Below are 19,872 nucleotides of genomic sequence, written 5' to 3'. Positions count from 1 at the left end.
TGCCCCTCCCTCCCCTAGCAGTTTCCCTCAACTGCCAATCCACCCCCTTCCCCTCACAGTATCCCACTACTGGGAATTCCTTTCTTATAGTATTATAATTGTTCAAGGTCAGCTTATGAGAGAGAACATATGGTACTCTGTTCTTTCATTCATCAAATATTTATTGGCTGTTTACCATTTGCCAAGTATATGCTAGGTACTGAGTGACTAAAGAAAATATTTCACAAAAAGATAGCAGAAATAATAAGAAGGGGAAGAGGATAAAAAAGTAATCCTTAGGTAAAGTTAGGAAGAATGTGGCATTGTTTTTGCCATTTCTCCACCGTTTCCCCTGCTCATCTTAATCAATCACAATAACAAATGCCAGAACTCCGAGGTTCCACGTAAGCATTACCATTTTCTTGCACTGTCCCTGAGAACAATTTACAATAAGATTAATAAGACCTTTTTCTACTCCCACTGTAGGAAATAAAGATACAGAAATGTTAAAAACGCTGGTAGCCTCTGGATTAACTATTTGATCCCAAGAAGCTGATTAATGACATCAAGAATGAATAAATAAATCAGTACCTGTCTTTATCCCAGCAAAAAAGTTGCTAAAATGTGGCATTAAGCTAAAAAAAAAAGAAAAAAGGCAGACTACAAAAATGAAATGCAAATTAAAAGAAAAAGCAACAGAAATAATTTTGTTTATTAGAATTCTAACCCAATCATCAAGCCTCTTGTGAATGAAATCAGAAAGTTGACAGCAGAAGTTGTCAATGCAAGGTCTAAAGATTCGGGGATTCTAAGATCCTTTCAGAGGATCTGTGAGGTTCTCCCTTTTCCAAATACGTATCTACATGAGAGCTGATTTTCTTCATCTACTTCAACCAAAATAACATATCTCAACAGATTGAATGCAGAAACAGGCATGAAACTACATCTGCAATCCATTAAGCCAAACAATGAGATAAACAAAAATATAAAACAATGCCATCCTTCACACTAAATTTTACTACAGAAAATACAGATATATTTCACAAAAATATTTATGCTAACATGTGATGGGTTTATAATTGCTATTTGTAAATAAATTAAACAAATATTCTAAAATTTTTTACCTTTAATTACTAATATAATAAATATCAATACATTAAACCCACCTAAACAAAGTTCTTTAGAATTCCCAGGAAGTTTTAAGAATGTAAGGCAGCTGGTCACAGTGGCTCATGCCTATAACACTAGCACTTTGGGAGGCTGAGGTGAGAGGATTGCCTGAGCTCACAGGTTCGAGCCCAGCCTGGGCAACTTGGCAAGACTTCATCTCTACAATAAATCAAAAAATTAGCCAGGCATGGTGAAATGTGCCTGTATTTCCAGCTACTTGAAGACTGAGGCAGAAAGATCCCCTGAGCCCACCAGGTAGAGGCTGCAGTGGCCATGAGCAGTGTGCCACTGCACTCCAGCCTGGGCTACAGAGTGAGACTCTGACTCAAAATAAATAAATAAATAAAAGAATTTAAGGTAGTTCCCTGAGATCAAAAAGTTTGAAATCTACTAGTCTTCAACTTACATAAATGAAAGTAAAATACTACCACCCAGTGGCATAAAGCAGAAAGTACTATGCTTATATATAAATTGGGGCCTTCAAAAATTTTATAGGTATCACACTTGCAATGGAAATCTAAGTCACTCTTCAAAATATGTAACAAAATTCATTCTATAAATTGACTATTCTTTGCACTTCAACAAATTAATGGATCTATCCAAACTTTCATACACTCTTTAGATATATATTTATCTATTAAATACTCTGAAATCAGGTTAATCTTAAAAAACATTAGACTAAAGCTAAGGAAATTTAATTAAATTGGAAATATGAACCTGCACCCAAAAAAAAAAAAAAAGTGCTTTTCTAGTTACTGATGCTTTCTAGTAACAGTAACTTTGCCGAGGACATAAATAAACGATTTTAAAATCCATTTAAAACAATACATTTTTCCATGAGATAACTATTTAGTGTCAAAATATGTACATATTACTTATCTAACATGGCATACTTAAAATCTACTTTAATTCACACTTTTTTTTGCCTGAGAAACATGGAATTTTCTTTGTAAAGCTTATTCTAAGTACCCATGATAAGAAAATAAATAGCCCTTACCCCAGTCCTGTTCATACAAGGCTTGGGAAAGGCACCATGATTCACTTATTGGCATGTGTGGATGCACAAAAATAAGATGTTTTGTGAGACTTAAAACTCCAAGAAAACCTTGTTACATAATTTATTAGCAACTAACAAAGCGCTTAAATACACATGTGATTTTGGTTTGTTATATAAAAATACATAAATTTTACACATGACTTAAATACATAAACTCTATTTTAAAGGGTCTTTCAAACACCAAATAAGTATGTTCTACTGAATGTCTTTGTTATAACAGGTCTATACTATACAAAAACTTATTTCCTGCACAAACACAACATGACAATAAAAAAAACAAAGAATGTTATGAGTTAATCCAAGTTTTTAAATGCAGCCAGTCATGTAAAACACATAACTTCAGCAAAGACAAGGTACATGAAAGGAAAACAAAGTTTACAAAAGTTAATGTATTCTGGAAACTCCTAACCCCAGCAAAGTATTTTATTCATTTTGCATAACTGTAAGCAAGAACATTTTAATGGGAGGGGATTAAAATTGTGGTATGGGTTCTTTTTTGTAATAGTTATTCATACTTAAATCCCTTAAATGCAACTAACAAAAAGGACTAAAAGTCTATGAGTAAGAATTTATACTGAGGAAAAATTCAAAGAAAAGGAATAAGCTATATCACAAAACTGTTATAACATTACTCATAACAGCAAAAATGCAAAATAATCTAAGTGTTGATCAATAAATAAATGGTTACTAAGTAAATGATGTACATGCACTTTGACGTAGCCATTAAAATGTTAGTACTTTAGCAACACATAAAAGTATTACTAACAAAATGTTAAATGGGGGAAAAGAATATGCAAAATTGCATGTATAATGTTATAATAATAATATAAAAATAAGGATTGGAAAAAAGACTAAGTGGAAGTGTACTGAAACAACAGAGATGTGATTTTCTCTGTCTTCCAATTTTTTGGTAATATGCTGCATTAATAATTAGCAAGCTACCCCTACCTCCTATCTTGATTCACACAAACACATACAACACACACACAGAATAGCCAAGAATTAGTGTGAACTTTAATAGTATTCATAGTCTACATTGGCACTACATTGAGGATATGATTTTCTAGACAATCAGAAATATCAGCTAGCACTTAAAATATAGCATTATGCACTTAAGCTGAATCACTAGACTTTTCCAAGTTTAATATCTGGTTACTGGAATACATGACCATCTGTTCTTAAACAATACCTAGAAAGAAATACTATCAACAGTTGTAGAAAAGTGCTTGTAACAAATTTATTTTTGGTTTTCTTTATCCACTAAAATAAATACTCTTAACAGAACAAGAATATTATACTATCATGCTTCAAAAAATGTACCTAACGTTTCTACTAAAGAGGAGACTAAGTATCACAGGTTGATATACCATCCTGAAGTTAGTTTAGTATGTCAGCATATTCACAGCCTCAGTATTTTATGATAGAATTATTTTCTTAAACACCAGAGACATTCAGATTTCCTCTGTCCTCCAACATATGGGAAGCATCACAGTGTGTTTAGAAAAAATATGAGGAGCGGTGCAATACATTATTTCCCAAGAAAAGTAACAGGGATTGTTCTTGAGCCAATTTTGACATACAGACTAAGCAAGCCAAAGGAATTGTCTACTAATATCAACATATCAAGAATTACTAACAATATCAGAGTTAAATATTTTATGGATGAAAATGCATTAGGAGGGTTTACTTTCTTTGGTAACAGTTTTATGTAGATATATCTACTTCTAAAATCCTAACAGCAAGCTGCAATGATGTTAATGTTTCCTTTACATGGTCAGCTCTTATGTGTTTAGTCTCTGAATTTTAGATCTGAGAAAGAGGAAGACAAATATTCAACAGAGCAATCAAATTCTCCAAGAGGCAGACATTGTTCACACACTATTTATAGAAACCTTATTTCCTTTTTATCGACCTTTTCCTATGTTTAGTACTTACTAGAATTTTTCTTTCAATTGGCATATGTACTTTATATTTGAACAAAGAATTATTTTCTATTTGAACAATTCTGTTCAAACTCAAGACCATTAGATGAAATGCTGTTAGTGTGTAAAACTTGTTTTCATTATAGATTTAAAAGGCAATGTTGGTTAGACGCAGTGGCTCACATCTGTAATCCAAGCCCTTTGGGAGGCTGAGGCAGGAGGATCACCTAAGTCCAGAAACTCGAGATAAGCCTGGACAACATAGCAAGACTCCATCTCTATAAAACGTAAGAAAAAAATAGCTAGGTGTAGGGGTGCACACCTGTAGTACCAGCTACTCAGGAGGCTGAGATGAGAGGATTACTTGAGCCCAGGAGTCTAGGGCTATAGTGAGCCATAATTATCCATTGCACCCCAGCCTAGCTGACAGCAAGACTATATCTTCCCCCCCCAAAAAAAGCAGTATCTTCGGTGTAGAACCAGTATGTTACAACTTCCTATCACAGCCCTTAATAATTATGACTACAAAATTATTATTTTAATTTCCATAAAAGCATTTATAATTATGTTATCTAAAGACTTTCCACACCAAGTACAGTGGTTCATGCCTGTAATCCTAACACTTTGGGAGGCCAAGGTGAGAGGATCACTTGAGCCCAGGAGTTCGAGGCTTCAGTGAGTAAAGATCTTGTCAATTAATAAATAAATGTTCACAGAACTGTAATGATTAAATATAAGTAAATACAAGTAAAGCATTTACAGCAGAGTCTTACTAAAAATGTTGGCTAGCAGTAGTATTAGTAGTAACAGCAGCAATAACAGCAGTAGCAGCAAGCACTAAATAAGTGTCAGCAGTAACAGCTACTGATGCTACTACCGCTACTATCACTACTACTATAACACTTCATCTCTTGTAGAAATCAGACTCTCCTTCAGATTTAACCACAGTTTTCAGCCCTAGGCTAATGACTCCTGAAAGATGTTCCAACATATTTTTTCCAAATTCTTACAAGTCAATTCCACCTGAAAAGCTCATGACTGGCTCAAATTTAAAGTATCTAAACAAACTCATCATCTCATTCCAATCTTCAACATTATCATTGAGATGTCCTATTTTAACTTTACATGATTATTCCCTAAGTCTCCTAAGCTTAAAACTTTGGAGTCAGCTTAGATTCCTTTAGATTCCCACCCCCCCACCCACCCCACTCCATGAGTTGATCAGATACCAAATTTTACAGATTCTACCTTTCTCTTCTTCCCAGAACCACCATCCTCATCAAGGTGGCCAAAGTTCAGAGTCCCTCAAGTCTGGATTTCTGCCTTTGCCTCTAAGTTTGACTTTCCACTTCATTTTTTTTTTCTACCTTAAATACTAGCTTCCATCACATTATACTTTTCTGTAACTGGTTTCCTGTTGCCTTGTATATCAAGGTCTAAACTCAGCTACTCAACTTTTAAGATTTCAATAGTCAGTTCCTTCACAATCAACTTCCTTTCTCACTTCATTGAGTGTAAGTAAGAAGGTTTTCAGTTCATTCACCTACCCATGTATGGTTATAGTGCTTGTTTATGGTATTACAGCATCTGAAATGCATGCTGACCACACTTCTCTATTTAGGTCCATTATATTCATTATTGGAGGTCCAACTCAAAACTCCCATTGTCACTCATATGAAAGCCCCGTTCATCTTGTTCTCTTCTCTAACACCTCTCTTTTCCTGACATTGCTCAATATTATACCATGTTGAATACTATGCTGTTTTCTTTACTTCTCAGCCTAGCATCCATTATGTCAAAACATAATGCTATTATGTATAACACTGAATTATTCATTATTCTCTTTAAAGAAAGACTAAAACTCATACTTTCTGTCTACCCTAGAGCATCTATAAGGTAGCAGTTATTTAATAAGTACCACTCTGTGCCTACTGGGGAGTTCCTACTAAATTATGATACTCTTCAGTGGTCAGGAAACATTTCCCGTATAGGGTCAGATGGTAAGTATTTTAGGTTTTGCAGGCCACATATGGTCTCTATCACATATTCTTCTGTGTTTCAACTATTTACAAATGTAAAAATTATTCTTAGTCAGACAGCTGTACATAAACAGGCCGTGGGCTGGATATGGCTCACAGGCCATAGTTTGTCAACCCCGGCATCCTCTAATGAGCAGTTTGGTATCTTATAAAGAATCTCTACAGTTAAGCAATTTTTAAAGTAACTGTTTAAAATAATGGTTATGTACTTTAAATTACTTTTGAGCTCCAACATAAAACAAGTAACCCCTGAGTCCTTACCAGCTCTTTCAGACTTTTCCTTCTGTTCCCGTAATTCCTCTCCCTGCGTAGTCATTTGTTTGACGCGACTTCGGAGTTGAGCAATTTCTTCTTCCTTCATTTCCAAGGTTTCATGCATCTGACGTTTTGTCTCTGCTATTACCATTCCCTGAACAGAAATGCAGACTCTAAAGTAGTTGCATAACAAAATTACATCAATAGCATAGGTGAAATTTAATTTAGAAGGCAGAAAAAAATAATAGTTCTTCCTAAATACAGCATAGGAATTATTTCAGTATTTCACAAACTGAAATCTGTTTTCTGTTCTACTCCTGTTACTTGTTATATCAAGGTATTTTGATACAAAAATTATTTAAATAGTAAGTTTAATTCTTTAAGCATTAAAATATTTTAGCTAAAAACTTTATTTTATTTTTTTATTTTTATTTTTTTGAATTGGAGTCTCAGACTGAAATGCAGTGGCATGTTCCTAGCCACCACAGCCTCGACCTGCTGCAATCCTTCCACCTCAGCTTTCCAAATAGCTGGAACTACAGGCGTGCACTACGATGACCAGCTAATTTTTAAAAATTTATTGAAGAGATGAGGTCTCACCAAGTTGCCCGGGTGGGTCTTGAACCCACGGGTTCAGGCAATCCACTCGCCTCAGCCTCCCAAAGTGCTGGGATTACAGGCTAAGCCCGAGCCCAGTCAAAAGCTTTATTTTATAATCTTTCTATAAATGTACTATACTTTTTCCTGTCTAGTGAGCAGTTTATAATAAACAAAATATAGCCTTCTGAACTTGGCTCATAATGAACTACAAGTATCGGTCTATGCTATACACAGAGACAACCTCAGAGGCTGAAAATACAAGGTGGCTGCCACACTGGATGGAGCAAGACTGCAGTACAGATCTATCTACTTTTTCTCTCTTTTCCTGTGACTGTCTGGTTCCACCACCACTCCTCACTACTGTCAGCAAGGCACCCCCAATCCTCCAATTTGCTAGCTGCTTATGTTCCCTCTCTCTGGATAATCTATACTAGAAATGAAGTTAACCAGGAGGAAAAAGATAACCAAATATTACACATTAAATCAGTCATTTAGGAATAACAAAAATAGGGTGGTTCACTTTTCTCTTGAAAAAGTGTTCAGACTTTATGACAGCTATTTTATGGTCTTAAGAAGATTATTGCCCTAGTTGCAGGGTTTGCCAACTCCTGCTTTAGAGTGTGACTCTTCCAGATGACTAATGCTAATGGCCAGATAAGCAGCAGGTTAGTGGGGCACTGATAAGCATAATTTCAAAATTCAGTTTCTTCAAAAACCAAATCACAATGGAAAGAGAGAGAGAGAAGACAATCAAATTAAAAGAAGTCTTAAAAGTCTTATCAATCAATTGTAATGAAAAAATTTTATTTGGATCCTGATTCATAAAAGGAAAAAAGTATCAGGTAATAGGTAAAATCTGAAACTGACTAAATAGCAGATTGCATTAAGGTTTTATTAAATGTTCAGGATGTGATCATGAAAATTTGGTTATAGTTTTATAAAAATAAAGGATTTTATTTTAAAGATACATTAAGATACTTATGGAAGAAATGATACGATTTCTCAGATTTGCTCTAAAACAATTCTGGGTTAAGGAGGACAATGGGGGTTACAGATGAACAAGATTGGCTTGAGATGTTAACTGCTGAAGTTGGGTAATGGATTCACAGAAATTCATGTTACCAGTAGTTCCTCTTTGCAAATGTTTAAAATTTTCATAATAAAATTTTTAAAGTGGGCTCTTATAAAGTATCAGTGGGGTTTTTGCTTTCTTTCTTTTTTTTTTTTCCTTTGTTTTTGTAGAAATACAGTCTTGCTATGGTTCACCAGGCTAGTCTCAAGCTCCTGGCCTCGAGCTGTCTTCCTGCCTCAGCCTCCCAAAGTGGTAGGATTATAGGTGTGAGCCACCATGCCCAGAAGCTTCAGCAAAACAATATTATCAAAAGAACAAAAAATCTGCCAATACATTTCAATAGCAGGACAGCACTGACATGTTAAATTACATAGTCATTTAAGTTATTGTAGTTATAAGTCAGCATTTAAAGAAAATGGTAGATGGTATGGAACAAACTAGGTGTTTCTTAGAAAAAGGACCCAAGAAGTTGGGGCTGAAAGCCTTAGGTCAAACTGTTTACCCATGAATTTTTCAGTTGTCATTGCTGCGTAGTTGCCACAGGTAAGATTCATTCCTTTCTCAATCCTCCAGTCTCACCTACACATTCTAAAATTCATCTGTAGAAATTTTTATTTAAACTAATATATACAATATCATGTCTTCTTGGGCAACTTATCTGAGAGATTAATCTGTTTCCATATTATTTGAAAAAAACATACTGATGCCATTCACATTTAGAATAATTTAACTTTTTTCTGTAAAGCAATCATATACTATAAACATTTCCTTTGCAACACTTTTCTAATCTATAAATCAAAATGCTGACTGAGATCAAGAACTCACAGACAGAATTAATTTCACATGATACAAAACTAATGTTAATAGTTATATAAATCTAAAAATTAAAAAGATTTTTCATGGAAGAAGCTGCAATAATTTTTGGAAGCAGAAGCATGCATAAATGCTTCCAACTGCTTCCAAAAGTGAATTTTTGGGCTTCTAGACAAATCTTAGTATCATAAATTTTGTTGTTTTACCTTATCTTGTTCAAGCTGTTCAATTAAGTTCTTTGCATCACGCAACTGAGTGATAAGTTTAGTCTTCTCAGCCATATGAAGGTCCTAAAAAAATTTTAAAAATTCATTTCCATTTCTAGTAAAGCTCCTCCTCATTTGAGAACACTAAACATTTTATTTAATTTAAATACTTTGTATAGTCTAGTAGGAAAAAAGTGCACAGGAAGTCTCAAAAGTATGGTAAGTGGTATGAAGCCCAGGGCACTTGGGTACCCAAACAAGGACTCCTTTTTCATCCATTCTACGGAGAATGGAGGCAGGCTTTCCAGAGGGGATAGGCCACGCTGGAGCCTGTGAATCTAGCTTTACAGGACTAAATTATAACAAGACTCATTTGCTCTTTTACCTTCATCTTTTCTAGTTCCTGAAGTCTTTCGTCTAGTTGTTCTTGCAGAGCTTCTTTTTCACTGGTTAATAGTGTACATTGTTCCTTATGGGACTGAATTTTCTCCTTACAGCGCTGAAGTAGATTCTCTTGACGCTTAACTCTTTGCTGTAGTGTTTCTAGTGTTTTAACAGAAGCTCCATCTCCCACTAACAATAAAGCAGCATAAGCAGAGCAGTCAGCAAGGAATATAAGGGCTCTCAAGGAACAAGTAGCATGTTAGTACATAGGAGTGTATTCTTATACCAACATTCTGCTACATGCTGAGCCAGATGAAGAAAAGAGAGGACAAACCTGGTCAGTTAACAACTTGGGACCCTTCTAAGCCTCTACTTAATAATTACTTGCTTGATTTTTATCTGATGAAGCTCAGTAGTGCATGCACCTTTCTGTAGTTCAACCCCATCCCAAAAGGCACAGTAGTTAACTAACATTAACTGAATCCATACTCCTTAAAAGACAATTCAATTTGATAAGCATCTTTTGTTACTCATAGATTCTATCCCAAAAGGATTAATAAAGTACAGGAGTCTTTCCAACTACATTCTGATCTCTTCCTGAGAAGAATACTGACACTTACAGCTTTCTTCATCTCCTTACATTCGAGTGAACTTTTCACTTCCCAGGGGAATTTTGGGACTCCCCTCCACTTTCCCTTATAGTTTGATTGCCCAGATAGCTAACTGCTCTGCAACTTACTCTAAGTTTATCATAAGTCACCTTGAGAGAAAGGCTAGGAAATAAAAATTTTAAAAATAGGAATTTTACTGAATATGAATCCCAAAGCCTTAAAGCATAGAGAGGGCTGCAATCGAATTTTAAGACAAAATGTAACCATGTTTTCTTTTTCCAGTTAAAAAGTAATTAATAGGACAAGTATAGGCATCTTTGGACATAGAAATATGTGTGCAATATTATTTCAAAATTAAAATATTCTAATAATTACAAACAGCATATTTCTTAACATTGAGCAGAACTGATCTGTTTATTATAAAATCTAGCTACTTCTATTAATAAAACAGTGTAGCATAATAAATGAATTTGAATTACAATGAAAATATGTTGTTAGAAACTATGAAAATTTATTTTCTTAAAACAATTACTTTCTCCTAAGTAAAAACAACAACAAAAAAAACTCTTGCATCTTTCTGGAAATGGTGAGGATCTTAGCCCACATCTACCAGCTCATGCCCTGGAATCTCTCAAGATTCTCCACTAGTTTTTAAATTAACCTTCTGACGAAATGAAGCTTACCTGCTGGCTCTACATCACTCTCTGTATTCTCTTCTTTAGTGAAGGCTTCACCCTGCGATTCCATTTGAGGAAGTGGTTTCAGCATATCAACATTCACTGGGCCATTTCGTAATCGTTGTTTCAGCAGAGAAACCTAAAAGAGATGTGCTTCATTTTAAAAAAATCAAGAGAAACTATAGCAGTAGTATAATTGTCCCTCAGTATCAGCAAGGGATTGGTTCCAGAATTCCCTATGGACACCAAAATTTTCAGATGCTCAAATTCCTTACATAAAATGATACAATATTTACATATAACCTAGGCACATCCTCTCATATACTTTAAACCATCGCCAGATTACATATAATACCTAATACAATAAAAATGCTATGCAAATAATTGGTATACTGTATTTTTTAGAGAATAAAGACAAGAAAAAAATCTGTACATGTTTACTACAGATGTTTTTTTCCCCTGAATATTTCTGATCTATAGTTGATTGAATCCATGGATTGCTTCCTATACTTTCCTTAAAACAGGTAAGTTAGGCTAAACGATGTTTTCTTTACTATGAGGGGGTCAAAATAAAAGGTTTACTCTCAACGCAGTTGTTTTTTATAACTGCTATTATCAATATTATGCACAGTCAAAAGACAAAATAAATCAAAAATTATCCTTAAAATTAATTGAAGACAGCAAAAGGTTTTAAAAATAAGATTTTTTAAAAATCTGGAAAGTCTTAAATATTCCATGAAAATCCCTCTATTTTTATTTATCCAAAAATTCTACACTTTTTCTTTTACTCTTTTACCTGAGTTTGGAGAACACTGATATACTGATCTTTCTCCTCTAAAGATGCATCAAACTCTTCTTGGAGATGTTTCTTTGCCTGCTGGTCCATTTGGAGTTCCTAAAACATAAAGAATTTTTTAGGTAGTTTTAAGTATAAAACAAAACTATAAAGTTAAAGTTTTCAACGTTTAAAAACATAGTCATTTCTCTCAAGGCATCAGCAACAATAATTAGAGAATAATCCTCATTTAAAACATTATTTAAACCAGGCTCGGTGGCTCAGCCTGTAATCCCACGCCTTTGGGAGGTTGAGGTGAGTGGATTGCCTGAGTCCAAGGGTTCGAGACCCGCCTGGGCAGCGAGACCTCATCTCTACAATAAATCAAAAAATCAGCCGGGTGTGATAGTGCACACCTGTAGTTCCGGCTACTTGGAAGGCTGAGGCGGAAGGATTGCCAGAGCCCAGCAGGTCAAGGCTGCGGTGGCCGGGAGCGGTTACTGCACTCTAGTCTGGGAGACAGAGTGAGAGTCCAACTCAAAAAAATAATAATAATAAAATAAAATAAATAAAACATTATTTAAAATATTCACACCAACAAAAAATTTTGTTCCTTAAAGAATATGAAGATCCAAGAAGAAAAAGTATAATTCCTAGTGCTGGAATGACTGCTGAATTGATGATAATATGGAGAAAATAAAAATTACTTAAACTAAAAGTAACATTTTACTTTGAGATATATTAATACTTGTGTACCCTATATTCACCTCATCTAAAACTAAGTTATTATATACCAAACAAATAATCTGCAGTCTTCCACCTCCCAATATATGGAAATGTTCCACAGTCAAAATCATAAGCTTTCTCATCTACAAAATGAAGAAGATAAACTAGTTGATCATCAAATAATAAAATTTCTAATTCTTGAAATTACTTAAAATGCTGCTTTCTTTAGTCATTAATGAGCTTTCCTACCTAAATCCAATAATCTTTATCTCTTTGCATTAGCAGTCACCAGTAATTATCATCTCGATTGAGGTATAGTCATGTGCAATGTAACAACACTCCAGAACATAACAGACAGACCACATCTATGATGGTGGTCCCATAAGACTGTAAGACTGTGTTTTTACTGTACCTTTGTTTAGATAGATTTAGGTATACAAATACCAACGTATTACAATTACTTATAGTAGTCAGTACAGTAACATGCTATATAGCCTAGAGCAATAGGCTATACCACATAGCCTATATGTGTAGTAGGCTATATCATCTAGGTATGTATAATATACGCAATGATGGTCCCACAAAGTCAAAACTGCCTAAAGAAGCATTTCTCAGCCTATCGTTAAATGATACATGACTATATCTGCTTGCCATAACTTCTGGGTTCCTGGCTATGCTCCTGTCAATTACAATTTCCTCTTTGTCCTTCACTGATTCTATCTAGCCCTTTGGGTTCAGTTCTGTGTCTTCTGTGTTTCTCTCTTAACACTTACTCCTTTCCAATACTATAGATTAGCATACGGAATATATTAGATAGCTCATCAAAACCCCTTTATTGTTCTGGGATTCCTACCTCACTAATACCATAAAATCAAAATATTTGAAGTCACATTTTCTTATCTTTGTTGATCCCTGCATTTAAACAAATTCTTGTATTACTTTCTCTACAATGTTTATGCCCTATATTTTCCCACAGCCTTAACCACAGGTCAGGTCTCTAAAACTTTAGATGGTTAATATCCTTCAACAGTCTTCTAGAGAGATTTCTCACTTCAAGTTTTCATCTAATTTAATCCATCCCTTACACATTTACTAGAATAATTTTTAATCAAACAATATTTTCAAGAACTTATAAGCAACTCCCTCTTCTTACATTGTTTCAAATGTATTAACTCAAAACTTTGAGCACAATGTGTCCTTTACTCTCCCCTGAACCTACAATGCCCCAAGATCTCTGAGCACATTCTTTACTTTTCTTCTCACTAATGTCTCCTGACTTGACATCCCTGAGCAGTAGTCTCCAAATGCTGGTCATTCCCAGAATAAAGTTTTCATCAAACCATAGAGAAATAACAAACAGAAGGCCAATGTAGACAGATTTTCTTAGAACAAAATTTATTTCATTTAAGCTACCATTACTTTATCCTGAGAACATGCTCTTCCTAGTTTTTTGGTATTAAAATAACTTTTCTTTAATGAAGTAATGACAATAAAAAGAATCTGGATCCTTATTCCCCTTGTCTTTACTTAGAAAACTAACAGCAGCTCTATGACAATTCTCCTTTCCACCACATCTTAAGGGAAATGCAAGGTAAATTTTTCATCCATAAAATCCAGAAGTTTGGAAAGCAATATCCTCCATTTAACTCTATTACTTTGCACAGGCTAATTCTTTAGCTCAGAACAACTGCACATCTCATTAGCAGCAATGTGGGTCCTTTACTTTTTTTTTTTCTGACTCAGCGTCTCACTGCCACCCAGGCTGGCATGCGGTGACACACTCATGACCCCTGCAGCCTTGACCTACTGGGTTCCCACAATCCTTGCACCTCAGACTTCCAAGTAGCTAGAACCACAAGCATGTGTCACCACACCTGGTTACTTTTTTGATTTATTGTAGAGACAAGGCTAACTTTTTTTGACTTATTGTACAGATGAGGTCTCACCAAGTTTTCCAGGCTGGTCTCAAGCCCCTGGACTTAGGCAATCCTCTCACCTCTGCCTCCCAAAGAGCTGGGATTACAGGTATGAGCTACTGCACCTGTTGTTTACTTTCTTTAAAGCTTGTTTCTTCTAAATAATTTTCTACAACCTACCATACCAGACTCTGTTACACTGCAACCCTAAGAGCCCACAAAAGGAAAAAGAGTCTCCACAATTTATACTATGGTTTTTAGATTTTGCACATTTCCATTTCCTCATCTAGACAAGAAGTCACTGGATACAAACAAGGGTAGCATCTTTTAATCGTGTCCCCTTCTCCCTCCCCCTGCTACCCTACGCTATTCTGACAATACGCACTCCATAAACAATAAGGACCTTAAGAGTCATCACCTTAGATCCTGACTGCAGCCCACAGGCTAGCTGGCCAACTATCTAACACTAGCCCCAGAACTGGACCCTAGCTAGTATGTAGTCATTTGCCACTTCTAAAACGTCCTTTTTGGCTGGGCTCGATGGCTCAGCCTGTAATTCTAGCACTTTGGGAGGCCGAGGCAAGTGGATTGCCTGAGCCCACAGGTTCGAGACCAGCCCGGGAACTTGAAGAGACCTCGTCTCTACAATAAATCAAAGAAAAAAAAAATTAGCCAAGTGTGGGAGCACACACCTGGAGTTCCAGCTATGTGGAAGGCTGAGATGGAAGGATTGCTAGAGGCCAGCAGGTCGACACTGGGGTGGCCGTGAGCGTGCCACTGCACTCCAGTCTGGGCAACAGAGTGAGACTTCAGCTCAAAAAATAAAAAATAAATAAATAAAAAGTCCTTCTGGATACTGACTAGACCCTTGGAGTCACCATGAACAAAGCTAATCTAGTGTCTCTGATCACACTTTTTAAGACCTCATTCAATCTTCATCCTTGTATGCCTGCTTTATTTTTCTTTATAGAACTTTTTATTACCTGACATTGTATTATATATGGATATATATGCATGAATGTCTTACCGATTAAAAAAGTAGCTTCATTAGGTCATTTGTCTTATTCACCCTTATATAGTATATCTTATATATGGGTATACAGATACACACACACATAGAAATAATAATCCAGGTATTTAGTAGGTCTGGCACAATAAATATTTACTGAATAAATAACAATACTGCTTGGATTTCTCATAGCACATCCCTAGTTTTTTCAACTACTCCCAAAAGGACATGATTTCAAGTTCTTCCACCAATCTGGTCACTTTTGTTTTTAAACAGTTCATTAACTTCACAAAATCCTTTAACAACAACAAAAAAAGAATACAAAGTATTGACCAATCTTAATTCAGTATCTTTTGGGGATGGGGGACAGGAGCTGCATGCATGTCAGCCAGTTCGTGTTAAAAATATTTGTTCGAGACTTACTATCACCTAACATTTATGAACCAGCCTCAGTCATCAAAACCATTTTGAGAAAACATAAAACTATGGAAGGAAAGAAACTCTTCCAGAAATCTAAATATATTATATCTCTAGTTTAGGTTTAAATCAGTATTGGTTTTGAAAATACCATCAAGTTAGTTTATCTGCCATTGAATACAATCAATAGCGTTCCCTCCATTTACCTGCTTAAGCTAATCTCTCTTCAAGTTACAAAATAATACACTAGAGCATAATATAATTGTTGTAAAACATCTACCCCAGTGTTAGATATTCTTTTAAAACACAATTAAAATGACTCCATAAATGAAAACTTAATGAAATATACTCTTTGGGGAGTGGGATTATCTTTGGAGTGAAAGCAGGATCTAGTTAGGAGACTTACCTTTAAAGTATATTTACACTATTTGAACTATTTACCACAATAATAAGAGGCTCTATAATATTATACTTTATAAATAAAACAACTAATTCAACAGTTCTCCAACTCTTGGCAATTTAGTTGTTTCTAAATGTTTGCAAACCCTGGGATTAATATTTAATTTTATGCACAAGTTTTGCAAGGTCTTTCTGATTATTTCCTTTGATAAAAATTCTGATGAGTGGAATATACCAGATACCTTTAACTGCTAGACTATTTTTTATCTCAGCCCTCTGTTACCCATTATGTTCAGAGGTGATGTCAAGCTGCAAAAAAATGAGCCCTCCTTCCCAAAAGTTAGAGAACAGTAACTATTTATAAAGAAATACATCTGTGGCTGGGCACAGTAGCTCATGCCTATAATCCTAGCTCGCTGGGAGACCGAGGTGGGAGGATTGCTTGAGCCCCGGAGTTTAAGACCAGTCTAGGCATCAGAGCAAAACCTCGTCTCTATGAAAAAGAAAGGAAAAAAAAAAATTAGCCAGGCACGATGACACGTGCCTGTAGTCCCAAGTACTCGGGAAGTTGAGGCGGAAGGATCACCTGAGCCCAGAAGGTTGAGGCTTTAGTTAGCTGTGATCACACCACTGCACTCTAGCATGTGCAACAGAGTGAGATTTCAACTCAAAAAAAAAAAAAAGGGAATGAAAAAGAAATACATCTTACAAGCCTGGAAAACGTATATCATACATGGACAGGACAGAGGAAAAAAAACATCTAAGACAATGTCTTCTTTATTTTCTATCTAACTTGCCTTTACAAAGAATCAGAGAACTCTACCTACTTAGGTGAGCTCATAGTTTACAAAGTATAATTAACTGTTTCTCACAGTATGAAAGTCCTGTTTAACATCTGTTCATGTTATGAGACTCAAGATCAAGCAAAGAAAATTACAGGCTATCTGTTGAAAATGTTTTGCTTACCTTTTTCTTCTTTATCTGGTTCATTTAAAAATATCTAATATGGTAGATATTGATGTAAGACATAATATTTGCCTGCACAGAGCTGTTGTTCTGTTTGTCCTCCGGAAAATATTAGGATTCTATACTTTAATAAACTCATAACAACATGAAGAAGAAATAAAATACTTAAAGAATATTTTCCGAATATCTTAATATAGCAAAATAAATATACTCAATTGTATTCTGTCTAAATAAAGTACGAATGAAACTGTATATAACTTTTATTCAGACTTTAATCCCAAAGAAACAAAATTTTTATGTGTTTTATCACTGAACATTTCATTAAATGGTAATCATGACCTCATAGGTTACATAATTTAGCTGAAGGACGTTTTTCACCCCATGAACAAAATTAAAAGTATCCAGAACTCTCACTTATCTACTCAGTAAATTTTTACTAAACAAATTACTGAATAAATTGTTGTTTAAGTAACTGGAACTAGGGTTTGGCTCAGAAATAGACCTGGACGACTACAAAAATAGTAAAGATAATGGGCCATGCAGATATTTACTATATGGCTTCTAGATCCTTTGCTTCTCCTCCTTTCTCTTACTAGTTGTCTATTGTCCATTTCACTGATTATGGACTTCACTAGACATAGTGTGGTAAGAAGAACAACAGCTCCCAAACACATCCACATCCTAATCCCCGAAACCAGAATGTGCTACCTTATATAAGAAAATTAATTTTTACTTTATTTTACCAAAAGATTGTTGGTCAGAAAAAGCAAAAAGAAGTCTGAAATACTTAGCAGAAGGAACAGGTTAGCCTTGGAAGTTGACATTGACCTCATGCAGACAAATGATATTCTGTTGCTAAGTAAGATATTCTTCTTTCATTACTTCCAACTACATAGATCTTGGAAAAACCATACAAATAAAAACTGTAAGAAGTGATCCCTGGTCTGGTAGGCTAGGCTGGTAAGTTATTATTTTAATTAATAAAGTGCATATGAAACTACCCTTGCACATATAATAGTTCTAATAAATACAAGAGATTTAATTACTATGTTCAAAGTACTAATCACCAAAATTTACCTCTCTTAATTCTCCAATTCTCCGAAGTGCTTTATCCTGACTCTGACTTAATATACCCTTTAATTAAAGAAAAGAAAAAAGCTGGTTAAACAATTAAACTGCATAACATAGCAATATAAAGTAAAAAATAATTGCTTTAAAAATATTATAGCTATTTATCCAACAATAACCTGAGGATGGAAGACAAGACTAAAGATTATAAGAATACAACCATGTTGAAAATCTGTTAAAAGTTAAATAATGATGTTACAGAACTGTTCTGCATCCTGGCACTGGTAATGGTTACACAACTCAATACATTTGTTAAAGTGCATAGACATGTAAAACAAATAAAAAGTCTATTTTGCTGTATACTAATTTGAAAAATAAAAATGTTTTAGGCTGGGCACAGTGGCTCAGACCTGTAATCCCAGCACTTTAGGAGGCTAAGGTGTGAGGATTGCTTGAGACCAGGAGTTAAGAGACCAACCTGTGCAACATAGCGAGATCTCATCTCTACAACGACAACAACAAAAAATCAAAAAATTAGCTGGATATGGTGGCACAGCCAGTTTAGGAGACTGAGGCAGGGAAATTGCTTGAGACTAGGAGTTTGAGGCTGCACTGGGCCATTATCATGCCACTGCACTCCAGCCTTGGCAACATATTGAAACCTTGTCTCTCTCTCTCTCTCTCTCTTTCTACATATGTGTATGTGTGTGTGTATATAGTTAAATCATCATATATATAGTCAAATCAAATTCCAAATGCAATTTATTTCAATGTAGCTATAATATGTGGAACACATCAATTAGGTTTTTGTGACTTAAAAACAAAATAGCTTTTGTCCTTATTAAAACAAACAAATAAACAAACAAAAACAAACAAATAAACAAACAAAAAAATCCAGGAGAAACTCACTAAGAGAACACTAGTAGCTAAATTAGCAACCATACATAAAAAGTCAAGAAACTAAAAGAGTAATACTGAAAGATGAAATGATTTGCCCTTTCCTGGCGGGGAGGGGGGAGAGTATAGAGAGGTACCTTTCACTGATAAATTAAATGGGGAAAGTTACAATCAATGGAAACAGAGTAATCCATTGTCATATGTTCTTGTGCAACATAAATATACAGAGGTAAAAGAATGGGGAAATCTGGAGTGTCACTGGTCTGTGTGGACTAACAACAAAAAAAGGGGATGTAGGTAGGCAAATGGGTATGCTTATCACCAAGAGAGTGTGTGTGACTGGGTTGTATTTGTCCAAAGGATTGGTCCCCCCCCCCAAAAAAGCCACAAACACAAATTTTGTTTGTTGTTTCAAATACAAAATGTTAAACGCAGGAAGATGCTATGTTGAGAACGATAAAGAACTGTAGTGCAGTAGTTACAAGCACATGCCGTGGAGTCTAACTGCCAAGAAAAGAGATCCCGGCTCTCCTCCCTACCTCGTATAAGTTGTGCACAGAAAAGGGACAAGGACTAAAACACCAAAATGCCTGACACACAGCAAGAGCTCAATAAATGTTAGCTAGTACAAACAGCACTGGTAAGAGTGTTGAAGTGTTGAGAGTACTTACAATCTTAATTTCATTGGATCTATTGAAAAAATATTTTTCTACTAATAAAGTTTCTAGACATGCATACGTGGGCATACTAGGGATACCAAAAAAAGTACACGCATTTTAAGAGATGTTTGTCATAATCAAAAGTGTCTGGATGCTTATGGTAACCACTTTGAGCACTACTTGTAACTGCAGAAGTCAAACATAACTTGTATTCATCTTTTGTTACTGGTATATATTGAGTATTACAATTTTAAT

At 35.1% G+C, this 19,872-nt stretch overlaps 1 protein-coding gene across 4 annotated transcripts in view; it reads right to left on the bottom strand.

Moving 5' to 3' along the window:
* Positions 1 to 19,872, bottom strand: part of GOLGA4 (golgin A4) — a 117,547-nt gene that overhangs the window by 55,965 nt on the left and 41,710 nt on the right. For all 4 annotated transcript variants that reach the window (XM_021714041.1, XM_021714042.1, XM_008061267.2 and 1 more), the window contains 6 exons: positions 18,071 to 18,127; positions 11,582 to 11,680; positions 10,792 to 10,924; positions 9,499 to 9,686; positions 9,114 to 9,197; positions 6,429 to 6,576 (listed from right to left, as the gene is read on the bottom strand). In XM_021714041.1, coding sequence (XP_021569716.1) covers positions 6,429 to 6,576; positions 9,114 to 9,197; positions 9,499 to 9,686; positions 10,792 to 10,924; positions 11,582 to 11,680; positions 18,071 to 18,127 — 709 coding nt within the window. The remainder of the gene's footprint in view (positions 1 to 6,428; positions 6,577 to 9,113; positions 9,198 to 9,498; positions 9,687 to 10,791; positions 10,925 to 11,581; positions 11,681 to 18,070; positions 18,128 to 19,872) is intronic.

Source organism: Carlito syrichta, unplaced genomic scaffold (assembly GCF_000164805.1).
Source record: "Carlito syrichta isolate Samal-C Ts95f unplaced genomic scaffold, Tarsius_syrichta-2.0.1 Scaffold305170, whole genome shotgun sequence".
Lineage (NCBI taxonomy): Eukaryota > Metazoa > Chordata > Mammalia > Primates > Tarsiidae > Carlito > Carlito syrichta.
The sequence above is the reverse complement of the archived record's forward strand: the minus strand, read 5'-3'. Positions and strand labels throughout refer to the sequence as shown.